Source organism: Dinoponera quadriceps, unplaced genomic scaffold (genome assembly GCF_001313825.1).
Source record: "Dinoponera quadriceps isolate SergipeBrazil2010 unplaced genomic scaffold, ASM131382v1 scaffold2696, whole genome shotgun sequence".
Lineage (NCBI taxonomy): Eukaryota > Metazoa > Arthropoda > Insecta > Hymenoptera > Formicidae > Dinoponera > Dinoponera quadriceps.
Window position 1 is genome coordinate 241,126 of NW_014557278.1, and position 18,458 is coordinate 259,583.

General features: G+C 43.3%; 1 protein-coding gene across 1 annotated transcript in view; it reads left to right on the plus strand.

Moving 5' to 3' along the window:
* LOC106748877 (dystrophin-like) overlaps nt 1-18,458 on the plus strand; it is a 290,562-nt gene that overhangs the window by 228,091 nt on the left and 44,013 nt on the right. Inside the window, exons 37-40 of the mRNA XM_014627795.1 lie at nt 8,750-8,812; nt 10,270-10,481; nt 13,449-13,603; nt 15,181-15,370. Coding sequence (XP_014483281.1) covers nt 8,750-8,812; nt 10,270-10,481; nt 13,449-13,603; nt 15,181-15,370 — 620 coding nt within the window. The remainder of the gene's footprint in view (nt 1-8,749; nt 8,813-10,269; nt 10,482-13,448; nt 13,604-15,180; nt 15,371-18,458) is intronic.

Sequence of the window (18,458 nt, forward strand, 5' to 3'; positions counted from 1 at the left end):
TTTCGAAGTTTCGTTCTTCCTGTGAAAATTAAAATAACAAATCAGAGGTGAGCGATTTATTTGACAATGCTGCTTTATACGGCGAGTTCTTAACCTTTTGAATCATCTCGGATCTTGCGATAATCTTTATATTATGTCACTGAATCGCGCAAGATAAGCTAGGTTGTTCTATGAACCGAGATTCCTTAGAGATAGTTGTTTGTAAGGAAACACATAATCATTTTCATAAGGCTGTCAGATATTTTAAATTTTAATTTTACACCTTCAACGAGGCTTGAGAGCCTTAAAAGCAAAATGGTACGTTGGTTTTTGTGTTTTTTCTCCGTTTTATAAGACGATAGAACTGACAGTAAATCTGATCATAAACAGATGGTAACGGAAAATACAGTTCGATTAAGATTTGTCTGAAATGAACGAGCCGAACATGTTTCGGTTAAAGGGAGCAGATTTTCTCATAAGAACTCGAAATTTTATCTCCTTCAACTGAAACGTTTACCAGTTACACACAGTTACCGCTATTTTCTTCTGAAGTATTCAGAACTGAAACGCTAGTCTGATTGGTCCTTCAGCTTAGGTTAATGTCTTACGTTCTCGGTAATGGCAGTTCGTGTGCGAAAGCTCTAATTATTGCGCCTTATTGTACGTCGCGACACAACGCACGATCGCTGCCGACGTTTTGCTGCATTCGAGCGGGGCGAACAGGTGGGGAACTGTGTCGAACGAATAATTCTACTTACGGAGTTTGCATTGCCTCCCGTAGAAGGCGATTGCACATAATTCATTCCGCATTGCGTCTCAATAAACTGCAATTCAATATCTCGCTGACATTTTATCACACGAAAACACCATTTGAATGCGCTTAACTGTTCATCGCGATTTAATAGCGACGCATTCGAAGGTTACAGCGGTAAAACAGTTACGCGAGGAAGATGGCCGTAAAGGACCGAGGGGTGAGAAAGAAACGAGAACTCGTCGGAAGTTTAACAGACGGAGTTTCCTCCCTGCTACTTTTGCCGAGGAAGTAATTCCACGATATCGATACGGTTCCGGTGAGAGTCGGACCGGGCTCTAACGAATGAATATCGCGGATATTATCAGAGACGACACGAGTGAATTTTCTGTTGGAATGAGAAAGAGATTGCCGCAGAGCCGCCAACGTTGGAGCGAATTGCAATCTTCGCGTCAGAGCCCGAAATCAGTTCCTGAAAATTGCTCACGTTACATTCATACTCCGCGCGACCGCGTATTTTGGAACTTCCTAATTTATTAACGAGCTAATTGAGAGAGAGAGAGAGAGAGAGAGAGAGAGAGAGAGAGTAGATAGAAGAGTGAGAGAACTTTCAAACCGCTAGTTTCGCAACGCAATCTTCCGCGACGCTACCGTCTAGCCACGCATTGAACCAACCCTAGTCGACATTTCGGTCCTCTATTTCGGTTCCTCTGTAATCTCTAATTATATCACACGATAAGAGCTGAGAGAGCAAAATAGGTTCAACTTCCGTTTTAGTGATGTCGGATCGATGCGAAAGTTCGTTCCGTTTTTCAATCCAAATGTACATACGACATTCCTTTAGTTTGAAATGCCACCAATTAATTAAGTATGCACCGTTTCGATGACCCGCCATCTATCCGATAGCTGCAAGATCCCGCTCTTGTGGAAATTCTAGAATCTCCGCGGGCGAAGAGCTGATTAAGAGACGGAACGAACTTCGGCGTCGACTCAATATAATTTACTCCTACTTTGATTATAATAATGTCTGAAATTGCCATTTTCCCTGTTTCAGAGTAAAAATAGATTGTTTTGCGCGTTAACATTCAAGTGAAATCTGTAGAATTAAAGTAATTAAGGGTAATTTAAATGAGAAGTTAACAAAGTAAAGGTAAACTTTTTGCTGGTCTTTGGACGATCTAAGTAAAAGCAAATTATCTTGTTTTACCACCGCAGCCATCTTGATTAATGGTGTCAGAAGCGAGAAAACGTATGGCTAAAATTCCTGCAGAAAATGATACCTGCGATCGATCGGGCATATTTATAAAATTTTCCGAAAAAATTTTCTTTTTATTTCAACAATGAGTAAATATAAAATATCCAATGTAATCGTGAAATTAACGTGACGAAATCATGAAGAAAAATAGGCTAAAGAGGCGTGCCAAGTTAATTTTACGGTTATTAACAAACTATACACGCGTCGTTCTTTTTTCTTTTATAACATTATGAGCGCGCGCTATTAACTATTTAGCTTCTACACATCCAACTTTAAAAATAATCTTAAGAATATTCCATCTTGGATCCCGGATTTATATGTCTAATTGATTCAATAATCTCTCTCTTAATTTTAATAATTATTAAAGAAATCTTCCTGTATAATTATTCATTTATTTTTAAATATATTTACACGCACCAATAATTTGTAAGCACGAAACGCGCGCCCTGTCATGCATTTCCTTATTGCTTTGTAACATTACAAGCACGTCTTATTTATTTACGAAAATAGTTCGACCAAACATCAGATTAAGAAGTTAATAAACACGGATATATTTTTAATATTATATTCTTCTCATACCTGTGGTATATTTCAATAATTGCGCATCAATACATATCCTCCTGTCTGCTGTCTCTTGTCTCTGCCTCTCTTCTCTATCTCATCACTTCGTCACCGCTGTCTGTTACCTCTGTCTTCGTTTCTTTCCTCCACATCCTTCCTCGTGTTCGGTTCTCTTCCTCAATTATCACAATGTAACCACACTTACATTAATCTCTCGGTCAAATTGTCATTCGACTCTGGCAACGACAGCCATGCTCGCCCGCTCCGTCGTTCTCCTCGTCGTTCTCCCCTCGTCGCGCGGCAGCCAATCACACGCTCGGGAAAGGCGGAACAATGAGATTCGAAATCTCGATAGAAACGCGCTTCACGGATATTTCACCACTTTTTTATCGATGATGATCGACTGGCTTATCGACTGTTGGGGCGAACGGAATTTTTCCGAGTATTTTACAAATGTACTCTCGACCAATCGCAAATTTCATGATATATCCTTTTGTTCGATACATCTCGCGAGAATTTCGGGCATGCGTCTTCTCGCTTCCGACGTCATCCAGCAAGACGACCGACAGCGAGGAACCGGGAGTCTCACCAGAGCGTGGCAAAGTAGCGTCAAAATTTCGACTCGGAAGTTTTCCGAGTCGATAATGCGTTCCTGGCTACTTCGTAACTTCCCTGATGGGGAATATGTACGAGCTGTCTCGGTTCTCGCGTATACTTTGCCACCGCATAATCTGTGTCAGCTAACGCAACATTTCGATCGCGCGCTCCCTCCGCTCCGCGGCGCGCGTGAGTCGGAGAGGAGGTCGTCGGGCGGCCTCAGGTGCGCCGATAAGTTACAGCACTGCAGGTGTGCCACGGCGTTGCATATATTATTCTTCCGATAGCTCTCTCGCGGACCTATCTGCGCGACAGACGACGCGTCGCCGTCGCCGCCGCCGCCTCGTGCCGGTCTCTCGCGTTACGTTTATCCCGAGATACGCCGTGATTTATCGTCCCGCGCGGAAACTGAGTCAAGGTGAAATTTATCGACGCCTCGCCGAGGAGTTATCCGATATTCCAGCGCGATAATTGACGCTATCAGTGATTAGCGAGACTGGTCTACTGCTCGTTCTCGGAAGATCCTTCCTTGGCTTTCTCGTTGGGGAGCGAAGGAAGGTGCCTCTTATCTTTGATTGGAGCACCAAATCGAGGCCCAATTGGACCCGATCCGGCCCGATTCGTTGTCACGTTGCACGGGGAAATAAAGAATCAGACCCTTAGGCTAAAAACTAGCTCTCATTGGTACAAAACTAGGCCTGGTAACTGAATTTCAGTTGCGTTATATGGGCAGCTAATCTCATTTTTTGTATGAGAGAAAAATATTATGCGGTTCAAGCGTTCGGAGCGATCTTAGAGCGAAAGTTGAAAAAAAGTTTAACCTCAGTAAACGAACAAAAGTAAGCAAAAATAATAAAATTTTGCAAAATATGTCAATATTAATATAAATAAACAAGAAAGACAGAAAAGATTGTTTTTCTTGTTTATATTGACGTTAATATTAATTACTAATATTAATTATAATTCATAAATAAAGCACATTTTGCATTTATTGTTTCTTTACCGAGGTTAGGCCTGAAAGAGAATTATTTTAATTCGTTCGACGATCACTCCGTTCTTCAACATAAAATATTTCGTCTTTGTAACTATAGTTATTATAATAAAAGAATTATAATCAGGGGGACTATTTTTGTAGTAAGTGCCACTATAGTGTCACTATGGTATCAGTGATAATAATATTACATACATATTGTTGCTATTATTTTTATGGTTAAAACCATAAGAAGGATATAAAGTGAATGCAGATCGGTCCAGGATCCTAATGAATCGGGCTGGATTGGATACTATTAACTACTTAATTTGCAGAGCTCTTGATGCGACGCTCTCTCTGGACCTCTCGCTTTCGACTTCCCGTGCGAATGTGATTCCTCGCGTTTGCGCGAGGCGACTTTACGTCCGGAGGACCTCTGTTCAAGCGGGGGAAACGCATTAATCTCCTTCAATATTAGCAGACGTGGCAACCAGCGTTCGGCCAGTTGCTCCATTATGTCTGATTCATGTATCGGAAAGGACAGAAGATAGATGCGTTTCCGTGTGCTCTTCGTTTTCCACCATTAAAATTCCATTAAGCTCCCATTTAAAGTCTGTGTTAACACTCTCGTCCCGATATGAGAACAAAACTCCCGATTGTGCGGTTGCAATTCGAACGATTGCGCAACGATCGGCAAAGCACTTCTGCCGCGCCGGGATAAGCCACAAGATTGAGATCGAAGTGCAACAGCGAATTAATATATTGACATCTGGTAGGATAAAATTACGTTCTCGAAGGTTGTAGCCAAATAATTGCAATATTTACTTACTTTATTCAATACAACGATTGTGTTGAGCAAATAATATTCTTCAATATTAATGATATTTTGATAGTTCATCACGAAAAATAATTTAATAACTGATATTAGAGAAGAAAAACTAAAAACCGACATATTTGGTTTCTCGGCTCTAAAACCCCTGTTGAAGATATAGAATTAAAATTTAGGTGCGTGGATACAAACCAGCTGCACTTCTCTACCGAAATATATATGAGAGTCTTATGAAAATTGCTACATATTTCTTTGCAAAGAACTATTTATAAGATGTTTAAGAGTTGATTTTTCTAGAAACTGGTTCCTAAAACCGATATGTCCATAATACCTGTAGGAAATTATCAAAAAAGTAAAATAAAATAATTGAAATTACATTATTTGGTACATTTATTAAATTTCCACGTGCTTCAATGATCTCGCGAATTCTCCGTCGAGACTTCTACATGTTCGGAGAGTAAGAGAGAGAGGCTGGAGGCTGAACAAATATTGTCGAGAACTAATTGATACTATATCGACGCATTCGCATCGGATCATCGTTAGAGTGAAATTAGACGGGATTATCGGCGAAAGTGTCGGCATTATATCCTCTTCGAGTGATCTCCGTGCTTGCGGCGCGCGTCATGCAGAAAGGTGTACTTCTAGGACCCGCTCTCCAAGTGCATAGGGGTCGATGAGGGTCGAATTGTTCTCGTGATAAGTCCTCGAAGGTCGTTGAAAGAACGCGGACGACGCCCTCGTCTGTCGCGCGTCGTTCTTCAGAGGAAACGGCCTGACGGGGTCGCCGTGTGCGTGTTGTACGCATTCTCGGGATTTACCGACACTCTTTCTTTCGTCCTATCATTTCTCTCTCTCTCTCTCCTTCGAGAATCACGCGCTGTCACGCTTGCCCATGAATGGATGATCGTCACCGCGCGAACGCGCGCACTCGCGGCGGTTGGTTTACGGGTATGTCGCGCATCATTTAATATATTTGAATAATGGATGACGCGGCGTGTACTAAACAGGACGGTTAGAACTTGGGGAATAGTAGGAAACTATTAATACAGTAAGCAACATATACATATATGAATATGTAAGACGACGAATCCTTTGCGATGCAAATTGTTCGTGCGGTCCCGCGCCTCGGATTTACCATAATCCGCTATGGTTTATCGTTTCCCGGCGAACCGCCGGTTTCTGTTTCCTTCGTTCCTTTCTTTTCCCCTTCGCCCCTTCCCCCCTCCTCCTTTCGTTTCCATCCTCCTATTTTCTTTTTTTCTTTTCATCGAGGATATTTTCCGCGCGCTGAAAGCACGCGAGAAACGGAAACCACGTAAGCAACGAGATTTAAATAGTGAGAAAATCGGCCGATCACAATCGATTATTCTTTGATTATAAAGAGAATAATCGATCGACGATGGTCTTCATGTTAGTCTCGAGCATCGCTCGCCTCCCCGCCNGCCGTTATACGCGACGTCGTCTTAATCGGTTTACAGTACGTATTCCGATTCTGATTTCTGATCCGCTTTAATGGTATGCGAGCAACTAACGAATTATGTAAATACAGAGTTCGCAGGCTTTATTCGCGCTTTGCTCAGGCAGGAGGGGGGGGTGGGTGGGCTCTTGAGGTGAGGCTGCAGCTAGCGAATTCGCTCGGCTTGTCGGAAGACCTCCGCAGACGATGCACTCTCTCTCTCTCTCTCTCCCTCTCTTTCGCGCTTTGCCGGATTCGCTATTGAAAGTGGGACCGCGGTTTAAACCATTTCACTTCTGCCTTCCTATGATACGACTATTCCTGTTTCTCCCCGATACCGACTAACAACTTAAGCTCCGTAATAATACTCGAGTCTGCGAATTAGAGAATTTCAAACGCCTCTCTCTCACACACACACACACACACACACACACACACCCCGTTTTAATACGCCAAAAATCCTGACCAGAAATTGTCATCAGGTATACCTGTTACTGCACAGGGTCGTAACTAAGCGAGCGCAATCCTTCCTATGGTAATCCTTCCTATGATAAATCTAATAATATACTGATAAAAACTGAGCAAGGGAAACCTTCGTACGGTTATAATGATTATATATATATATATATATTATGACTTTAGCGTATTATGCTAGTATGCTATTTTATACAGTTTTAATAATCAGGTTCCTCCCGACATCTCACTTTATTTACACTGAGAAACTCATTTAGTTGAATCAACTAAATTCTCGTTCGACTGTGGGCGAACGCATTTTGCGGTTGTAAGAACCAAGCTTTAGTTCTCCGAACCGTAAGCTTGTTTCTTACAACCGAAAAATTTGCCCACAGCCAAACAAGAATTGAGTCGATCCGACTAAATGAGTTTCTCAGTGTATAATGAATCTTGATTAAAGTCCTGATTACCACGCGGCGTTATGACTTCTCAGCGAAGGACCCGATAACTAGTTAAGCCGAACTAGTTAACTCGAGATAGACGATGGGGGGGGGGGGGGGGAAAATTNTCCAGCGGCGGAATGATCCGCCGCCGCGTGGCGAATAAAGTAGCGGACAAGTCGGGAATCGTTCGCGCAGGACGAACGTGAGGGAATTTCTAAACCGTCGGACACCGCACGCCGGACGACGAGCAAGGGTTCTGCGCGATGACGGAAATTGTATTATTTAAATCGCGAACGAGGAGCGCGCGCGCGAGCATAACGCGACGACGGCGGCAAAGTCGGTCTCGCGTGTCTCGCATTAATATTGGATAGACACCCGGGGCAGATGTATCGCCGAGTATAGCCTTCGAAGCAGAGGGCGATAGTTCAAGCCGCTTTAATGCGTCCCCGGGACACGCGCGCGCGCATCCCTTATGTCCCGTTGAAATTCGCTGCGTGGCGCGCGCGACCATGCGTGAGTTCTCGGATTATATCAGGCGTTTATTTTCTCCTTGGGTGACCGTACTCTGTTGCGAGTGTATACGCTGAAGCGTGGGATTACGGGGCTTTAACGAGCGTCGCACAATGTGGGCGCGTGCGCGCGCGTTCCCCCGCTCGCTCGCGTCGCCGCTATCCGAACATCCAATTAATGCATTATAAATCAACAATGTAGTTACAAATTCTGTCGCTCCCTGACGCTGAATTAATTATCGCCGAGAAATTTCGGGGGTCAGAGGGGGATAGACAGAGAGAGAGGGAGAGAGAGAGAGAAAGAGGGCGAGAGGGCTGAAAAGATGTTATCGACGTTGCGACGTGATAAAATCTATGATTTTTGGGGAGATCGGGGGGAGGGGGGTGACACATTTCGCCTCGAAATTGGCGTTCGCTGGAAGTGTGTAGCGCACGCTCGTGATATTTTTTGATACGATATTTTCCGCGTATCGCGCCGTAGTGATTTGTAGTCGCGCGTACGCGCGCGTATACGCGCGACAGCAAATAATTTTATGGTGTCAAGAGGATACTTTTATAAAAATTCTTTACACACTGCAACAGCACGCCGTTTGATATTTCACGTTTTCTCCCTCCTTCTCTCTCTCTCTCTCGCTTTCTCTTTATCAAAGCAATATTCGAAACATACAAACGCGTAATTGAACAGATACGCCGTTCAAAGGCGACGCTTTTATTGCAGTCGAAATCAATTTTTTGATTTCGGCCGTTGCCGCTGTTTTGCTTCTTTTGCTACTATTTTTTTTTTCAGTTTTATTTCCCTGTTGTGTTTTGGAAATGAAGATTGCGCTCGATATGGCACGCGCGCTCGAAAAAAAAAAATGACACGAGCGGATTAACAGTTCTCTGGTATCGCTATCGTTTCCCTCATGACGGACTGTGATTTCTATCAGGACTGTTTCTATTTTAGTTTCCGTGCTGTTTGACGACACGCGGTCACGAAGCATCGCGCATATAAGGTGCATACTGAAAGGTACGCGGACCATATGATGTTGTACACGCGTGCGGATTTTGTTGCTGCGGATGCTGAACCGCTGCCAGTGTTTTGTGACTGCTGTGTTCTCTAACTCGCCATTACAGTTTGGATTGTTTCCAGCTGATTCCTCGGGGCGTGAATTCCGACGTAGAGGCTCCCGGTTTTCAGTTTCGAAGATAACGCGGAAGAATTGGGCATAATGAGACGCGATGAGTGCTCAAATGGGATAGAAAAGAAAGAAGTAGAGTTTAGGTGGCGCGCGTGAGCGTTGCCTCTCGCTTTTATATGTGTGTGTGTGTGTGTGTGTGTGTGTGTGTGTGTGGTGTATAAATTTCTCATTTATGTTTCCATTTATGTTTCCACCGTCATGATTTTCATCTAATCGACGATTAATACAACGAAATTGACCGGTCGCATTGGCCAATTAGCTAAACTGATCGATGCGATTGGTCAATCTCTTCGAATCAATCGACGATTGGATTTAATTCAAGATGGTAGAAACGGGCATTAATGTTTTATCGAGGTTTTGAGTGTTGACACGTTTAGCGCGGGAAAAGTGCCACACACGAGTTACACGGGGGCAAACTTGTGTATTTTGCAATTCCCTCTTCTCTCTTTTTATTCCTCCAATATCCCGCCCGACTTCTCGAGACTGCAGACGCCAGTCTTCTGTTCGCTTTTACCTCGCGATTTTCCCTTAAATAATACTTGTAGAAAGAGAAAGAGAGAGAATTGCAACGAGTCTGATCGTCCGTACGCCGCACAAATTTGACATTAAAGCCTTCCGCTGTGCTTAACAATTCAACGCGTCCCGATAACTCGACGGCTTTCATTATTTCGAATGCAGGTGCGCTTTCGCGGATCGAAGCAGCTTGCGACGGTATCATCCCCGTCTACCGTCGAAAATATTTTACTCGAATAATCGGAATCGCCTCTACGGCCAGCTCATTTTTCACGAACGAGCACTTTTATCCAAGAAGTGACATCCTCGCAGAAAAAAAGAGGGAGAGAGAGGGAGAGAGTGAGGGAGAAAAAGGGAATGAGAATAGAACCGGCTTAAGCTAGTGGCACGCGGAAAAACTTAAGCAGTAAAGAAATTGGCCAACCAATCGGTATATTCCTCAGGCTTATATATTCTAAAAGGCTTATATATTCCAAGAGGCGATAGAAGTGACGATAAGTTCGGCTTTAAGCAGAAGTAACTAGAATTTCAACTTGTTGGTAAATTTCCTTACTACTTAAATCTTGTTGCTTATGTTTCCTTTTTTTCCTATTTGTGCTCCCTATAACTTTACTCAGTTCGCGAGCGACGAAATGAAGTCGCTCACGCGACTTTCGCGCGGGCACTGGCGATAGTCGACGTTTCCTTCCCTGGAGAGACCGACCTCTACGACGATACTTAGAAAGTACAATAACGCCCTCTCAACATGCCGTTCGTCCGGTTGATGTTGCAGTCACCAAGCTGAGGGAGCACTGGGACGAGACAAATTCAAAAGTCATGCAAAGGAAGACGCAGCTGGACGCGATGCTCGGGGACAGTCAGCGATATGAGGCCAAGAGAAACGAGGTGGAGGTCTGGCTGGCCCGGATGGAAACCCGACTCGAGAGAATGCGAGCCGTTGGACACACCGCCGACGTACTCGAGGCGCAGCTCAGGGAACAAAAGGTACGGCCGAAACTTTCTTCCCTCTCCCGACTTTCTCCCCGCGTTAGCTCTTCGAGACGGTGGGTTTTTAGCGCGCGCGTGCGTTTGAAAAGTGCCTTTAGCCGTAGACAGCGAGGTGAAAGACGCGGGTAAGCGCTGCAAAGGCACCCGGTGACACCTTCCGTTCGGTCTGTCTTCGCTCCGTGTCGCGAACGTCACGATGATTTTCCATCGAGACCCTCCGATATCGCGACAGATTCACGCAAGTCGTGTTGAAGTCGCCGGCCCGTAGATTTATTTCGTTAGGAAGCACTTTGGCGACGTTTTGTAATCGAAACGCGATCTGCACTCGTGGAAAGTTGGAAGAAGATCGGTCGTTAATTAATTAACGTTGGTATTGCTTACATGTATCATAGGTAAGAGAACGGCTTTCGATATCGTGTTTTTAATTCCAGCGGCCAAATTCTTACTACTCTTACGATTTTGATGAAAAAACGGGAAGATGGTAAAAGGGATTTGTAAAAATATTGTAGAAATTACGAAATTATTGATCTTTGGTTCTTCGGAAGTTGTTATATAAAATACATAATTAATAATGGTTGAAGTATATAACAGCTATCCTGTAAAATTTTGGGAATATTGTATATATTTTGTTAATTTTGGGAATATTGTTAATATTGTGTTGGGAATATTATATTTTTCGCTGCGCCTCTTAGGCATCTTTTTAGAGACAGAATGGTTAGATGACCTTAAAAATCTCTAACCAATACGTGAAAATACGGAAAAGATTGAAAAATCTGACGTCACGATTACTTCTCCGTACTAAGAAAAAAAAAAATGGATAGGGTCGACGAAATTTTGCTTGAACGCATAAAATTTTTCCAAGCGCAACGTTTATTCGACATTTATTAAACAAATCATACAGTTGCTATAATGCGTTAGCAGTCGATTCAACGATTATTATTATTCAGCGATTTTAATTTAATATCAACGCGACGCGTGTTGCGTTAACGCGTAATTTGTCTAGCGGACACGGTGTTTTTTTAAACTAGGATGACTGCCGATTTTATCGATTCAACTGCTTTTTTCTCGGTATAATAGCGCGCGTTCGTGTGCGTCTATCTGGGGGTACGCGTGATATATTCGCAAACATATCGTACGTCAAAGCGGAAAAAAACGATTAATTCTATATGAGTTTTTAAACATTACGCAAACTTGATTGATATTCTCCCGTTGTAGCCATAAATCGTGTTTTTAAACATTCAGCACTGATTTGCCGAGCTTCTTGATGTATCAACCGTGATTTTTCTAATAGTATCGTCGCCAACTGCCTTAAATTCGCGAGTCGTTAAACAGCGTCGCGATGAATTCGACGTCGAAGCGCGTCGACAGAGTTGATTTTTCTGCGTCGTGTCATCAAAGTATCGCGAGGAGAATCCTTTTAAGATCTCGGAAGAGATCTCGAAACACACACACACACACACACACGCCGTTGGAAATAACGTCCTGTCGCCTGCGCAGTTTAAATGGACCGTCTGGTTTGGGTATCGAGAGCATTCCCCCTCTTTCTCGCCGCGTGATATATTTTTGTTGTTTATCGTTACCTTTTACGTCGCGGCTCATTTTACGCTATTTTTACGGCGGGATGTTTCGACAGCGCGTTTTTCATCTTGTATGCTGGCTGGTATCGGAACTACTAGGTGTGCCCGTTATCCAATATCACGTCGTCGCGCGACACCAGGAAAGCCTGTGAATTACCGTCCTCTTCGAATATAGTTAGGTGAAGGGGGGAGGGGGGTGGGTGGTGGACACGGGGAACTTTCTGCGTTACTTTTTGCATTAGAAAAATTATCTCGCCCGTTTACACGTAAGTATAGAGGGAGGGGGGAAACTCGGTCGCTACGGTTGCTACTGTTTCAGCATCCGCCGTAAACCGAGCGGGAGAAACGCTCGAAATCTCCTCTATTATACGATATATTTACGATATATTTACACAAGGCACGGGCGCGAGCGCCTGGGTGTATATCCGAAGTTAGCGGGGTGCAAATATTTTCCGAAGCCGCGCGGAACTTTTCCCATTTGTAAGCAGAATTAAAGAGAGCGGCCACTTTGAAATCCATCCGACCCTGGTAATAAGCCCTTTCCAGTAATCTTCTTCCACTTTGCATACGACGGTGTAACGCGCTCCGAGAGAGAGAGAGAGAGAGAGAGAGTGAGAAAGAGGGAGGGNGGAGAAAGAAAGAAAAAAAAAGGAAAGAGAAAAAGAAGGAGGGGGAAGGAGGTCGGTGAGGGGGAGCTTCCCAACATCTCAATCAGCGAGATCTCAGCCGACGTAGCGCATCACGCACGAGGAGCTCTGTTTAGATTCAAAAGAGCCAAATGAGATATTCATGGAATAATTTATTTCCGCGGGCTTCGCGTCGCCTTTGAGTGGAACGCATTTGCGGCGCTTCTTTTTTCGGACTCGCTGCGCCTTCTGTGAATGGGTCTCGAGATGAAAGCATAGTTCGACGTAACGTTCGAGCCGCTCCGAAGGAGGAGGAACGGAAGTGAGGGGGAGGGCGATTGGGTAACGTGCGTCCGGCTAACGTCTTATTTAATGTCGCTTTCACAGACGTTTATTCGCGGCTGCGTTCGTCGACTCGTGTCGTCGCTCGCCTGGCGGGAAACGCAATTATTTACGCGGCAGTCTTTTATCCCCCGGATAAGGCTTTGCAAGTTTGATCGGGACCAATCAGCGCCGACAGATAGCGCCGCGAGGAGAGAGCGGTTGCTCCCCCGCACGGTATATCGGCGCGAAACTTTAACCCCCCTCCCCCCCCCNGAAGATTTAACTTTAGAGACTTATCGAAAGTCTCGAGCGCAAAAGGAGGCTTCTTCTAACTCGATACGAAGCCCCGGAGTTAGATAAGTTTCCTTTTTTCGCTCGGCCGGCGGGCCCGTTCGCCCTCCCTCCACGATTTCATCTCGTTTTCTCTTCCCTCCCAGTCGTTCCACGCCGAGCTGCACCAGTACAAGCATCACATCGAACTTTTTAATCAGCTCACTCAGAAGCTGATAGCGGTTTATCAGCAGGACGATACCACGCGTGTGAAGAAAATGACGGAGACGATCAACCAGAGATACAACAATTTGAACACGAGGTAAGCGCGCTCGTCGTGTCGGCTCGCAGTGGTTTCGGGGAGGGCGAAAGTTCCCGGCCGAAACTCCGGAGTCTTGGTAAAAATTGAGTCTTTATACGTAGGAAATGTTTTCAGAGGAGAAAAGCAGCTGTTTGTAAGCGATTCAACATCTGTCGCATTTTCCTTTTAGATGAGCGCGAAATCACTCGATTCTCTTGCGATTGCGTTTTTCTTCTAAATGATACGTTATTTCATCTTTTTATGATATCCTCAGTATGAGGAATTTTGCATCATTTAGCCGAGTATTTTTATTCCCGGATTCTCTCGAAATCTCACACAGAGTCCGATAGGATGCGGATATGAGAAACGTTAATTATTTTCGAAAGGCGCAAAACAAATATAACTTGTTTTAGTAGTAGCGTATATATATGAACGTTGAGAATTATTATAAAACTTTTAGTTTTTTCTTTGGAAACTTTCGGAAATTTTCAAAACGTCTCCTGCAAGAAAAATAATTTTTGATCGCGAGGTTACGTTAATTTCAACCACCAGATCCAGTTGTTGCTTCGCTTCGGAAATAAGAAAAATGCGTCAAAGTGTGAAACTACTTGCTTCGAGGAATGTTTCTTTTAGCGTATTAAATATACAAATTGCCCCATCTTACTTTACTCATCTGAATTACTTAAAGGCAACGCATTTTAGAAAAAAAAATCATCACAAGAGATTCAAGATCTCACGATAAGTGAATACTTCACACAATTTTTCATATCGCAATAATAACGGAGATTTAAAGTTAAATCTAGCGATGACTTTTAAAATTCCTGGAAAATGCGTCAATGTTTCGGAGAGTTTTGGAATACTCGGAGACACTCGTTCCGTCTATTCTTCCGATGAGAAGATAGAAAAATGATAAATGATAACAATTTATGATTATTTCACCAGAGGACATAAGAAAACCGCGTTTATATAAATTCGCATTTGTATAAATAATTTGTATGAATAAATTTGAGAAACTTGAAAAAGTGAGTTTCGCCCAAGAAATACCTATCTTAAACCACTGTGCGTCCGTTTCTTTTTCTCCCTCCGCGGGGATTCCGCGCGACGATCCTTCAGACCGCGACGCAGCCCCCCTCGAACGAATTCGCGAACGCGATCTACTCGCTCCGAATCCCCGTCGGCGAATGCCGCTTATTAGAAAGCTCGCATAATATCTCGGCGAAGTTTCTCCGAATGACTTACCGTTTTATCGAACAGTTACTTCGCTATGTTTCATTCGCCGCCTTTCGTTAGCGAGATTTCCCTCCACGACGGAAATTGCGAAAACGGCAAGAGAAACCCTAAGAGGGGGGACGACGCAAAGTGCGATTGATAAATAATTCTCGCTGGAAATTTCGAGTTTGCCGACAAAGAATTCGCATGGGAGGGAGGGGAAGCATGCGACTTCCCCACGGGGAGGGTGGTTTATGCATATGCTGTACTGTGACTCGGGAACACACCATTGCGCGTTCATCGGTAGCGTCTCTCGAGTTGAAGGAACTCGGCCGCGGAATCAGACCGTAGATCAGGGAGTAGCGCTGTATCGACCGTTCCGTTTCCAGCATCATCAATCGGGGGAAACTGCTGCACTCCGCGATGAACTCGCTCCACAACTTCGACCGGTCTCTGGACAAGTTCTTGGCCTGGCTGAGCGAAGCGGAGTCTTCGATGGAGGGATTGGAAGCGGAAGCCGATCGACTCGGCGGACGACGGGATCAGGGCGCGCTCAGACGACCGCAACATCAGCTTAAGGTAAGATTGTCACGTTCACGCGAATCTCGCGACGAGCCCCGGCACGGTAACGTAATCGTTACGACGCGACGCGACCGCGAATGCGCGCCGTCGTTGTTACGAACGCTCGGCGTTGCCTCGCGAAATCTTTCCCCCTTCTTTCTTTCTGTTTCGCATCGAGAACGCGCGGAAGATGCTGAAAAGGTTCAATTCCAGGGTGGAATGACTCGAGGGATATCGGGAAAGTGTCAACAGATTCGATTTTCGAGTGAAATTTCCATTTGCCGCATTCGAGGGGGGAGAAATTATTCGTCGGCCGAATGATCGCCGTTATTGATTTCTACGTCCCTTCGTCAACGTTCTAACAGTGTTCGCATACCTCGAATTGTGTGATTGAGACGCCGATAAGGACGTTAACAATTAAACTGAACTTTTTCACTGACTCGGTATATCGAAACCGTTGTTACTCCGCGAAATTATGTTGGGTGAGTAACTTATTATATTTATTATCGTAATTTAACAATGAGTGTCCTGATTATAGCTCTTGAGAAATTTACGTTGAATATCTTGACGCGTGTGCGAGGAATTTGACGACTCCGTCCTCTTCCTCTTTCTCTCTCTCTCTCTCTCTCTCTCTCTCTCTCTCTCTCTCTCGTGCGTAAGAAATAGAAAGTCAGTTTAGCGAAATCGCGGCTTTGTAAATCGCTGCCTTCTCTTTAGACCCGAACTTCCTCAACGCTTCTCTATTTACTTGTTGCGTTTAACCGTATAATCGCATGAGTCGCGTCTAGGAAGTCGCGTGTGTTCGCAACGTGTTGCGCGCGCTGAAAGGGGCTTCACGGAGCAGTGCCAGATTAAGCAGATCGACTAGTAATCTCAAACGAACCCCAAATTGACTCGTCAAAGCATCCTCAAGCATAAAAATAACGCCCCAATATCCCCGGTCTCTTTTTCATCTATCTTCATTACTTTATTCATTACTTTGTTCATATTTCGTTAGTGAAACTGGTATACATTCCGCGACCGTGCGGGATTAAATTGCATTAAGATAATTTTGCCTTAAGCGAGAAAAAGCTTCGGGATTATTTAGTAACGCGCGAAAATGAAGCATCTAAAAGTGGGAAGATAATTGCTTTTTTAATTGTTTTACGGCGAACTCAATTAGGGGAGTAAACATATCAACTGCGTGTACTTTCGGCATAATCTCCGTCGGAAAACGAAAGAGACGTATCTGTTAGAGCTTAAATTCAAAAGATTCGTAAAAATTAAAATTTCTCGCGAAATACGTTGAATTAAAAGGGCCGTCCGTAAAATGACATTTGTGATCGATTGAACACCTTTGTTAAATATTCCGAAAGCTTTCCTTTCGTTCTCACAATAAAAAATAACTGTAACATTAACACGACATGCAATCTTCCTTTTCAGTTTATTTTTTCTCATGATATTGTCACTTTAATCCTACGGCTGTTTATTGATTGTTAAAATGAAAGGAAAATTTTTTTAATATCTCATAAATGCATCTCGATAACAGATGTCTCGTCGCGAATGTATTCTTTAATTGTCTTTTTTAGTGTCGAAAGATTTAATCAAATTATTCCGGTGTGGACGAGTTCGTGTGTTTGTTTTATGTGTGAATATGTGTTCGAGCGTATAAGTATAGAAGAAAGAAAAATTATTGTGGAATATTTTCCGCGTCCGTGTGTTAAGATCTTTAAGAATCTGCTATATTGATGCATTTTAACATTTTACACATATAGTTGAAATACACAGTAGTTGTTTTACACATATAGTTGAAATAAATATCCTTTAATATTTAAATATCCTCTAATAAATTTACTTACATTTGCTCCGGATATTTTATAAAGAAAGGAGGACGATAGTTAACTGCAACCACTAAATTATTTTTATGAGTTCTGAGCTGACTGCGTGTCAGTTGAAGACTGCGACTCGAAAAGGCAAACGTTATGAATATTTTCTAATAACAAGCCACTTATTAGAGTTACGACAGACTTACTAGTAACAACTAGAGATATAATATCCTTGTGTGATTATTAAATTAAGTTAAATTAATTAGTTAAATAATAATTAATCAAAAAATAATTAGAAAATGAAATAATTATTATTTCGCGAGAATTGACTTTGAACGAATTTATGTGATGTTTAGTTTGTAATAAGTTGACAGATTTTTTAATGAGATTCGACTGATCAAACTGAGCTGAGCTGAACTTATTTAGAATTGGGTTTGTACTAAACCGAAATATAAATGTTTAAATGCACTGAGCTAAACTGATCCACCAAAACCGAGCTACTGACTAAAATGCACTTCATTTTTCATAGACAGGTAATGAGAAATGTCCGCGCGAATTCTCGTCATTAAAGAGGAAAAAAAATGTTTCTCGTTACGCCAGAGAAATAATTGATAATTATGGATTGAAATAGCATCAATGTTTGTTTGTTTCTCGCGCGATCCAAGTTGTGCGCTTGTCTCATTCTGAACATGATACTTATCGAATGCTAACGAAAACTTACTTGGGCGTAACACAAATATCATTTCATAGACGTAACCTTTTACTTCGACGTATCCCGCAAGGATTTTCAGCAAACGTTTTCTCGCTTCTAACGTCGTTAATCAAGATGGCTGTGGCGAGGAAGCAGGACCCTCAGGGCTCACATTCAATATTCATAGTTAGATCTTACATTTAAGACCGCTTCAATTTTATTTTCAGATTCTTGGTTGAAATGAGTCGTACAGCGTTTGAAGGTAAACTTAAAGTGGCCTTAAATATAAGAACCGACTATGAATACCGGTCTTAAGGATGATTCGCTTTAGGAATTAAACGACGATTCCCGTGTTAGGCGTGATTCGGTGTCCATTACATCGACTTCAGGCCTCCCAGCGGTCGTTCGATACAGGTTTTACGGCTTCGACTGATTGCCATAAAAGCGTGTCGGACGTGGCAGTCCAGTCGGCGTATCGACGTATCCATTAAAAAGGAAGACGCTCGATATCGAGTATCGATATAATGCGGTGACGGGCTATCAACCGGGCGCGCAGAAATGTATTTCGCCACGCTTTATACACGCTTCTCGGAGCATGAGGATTTAAAGG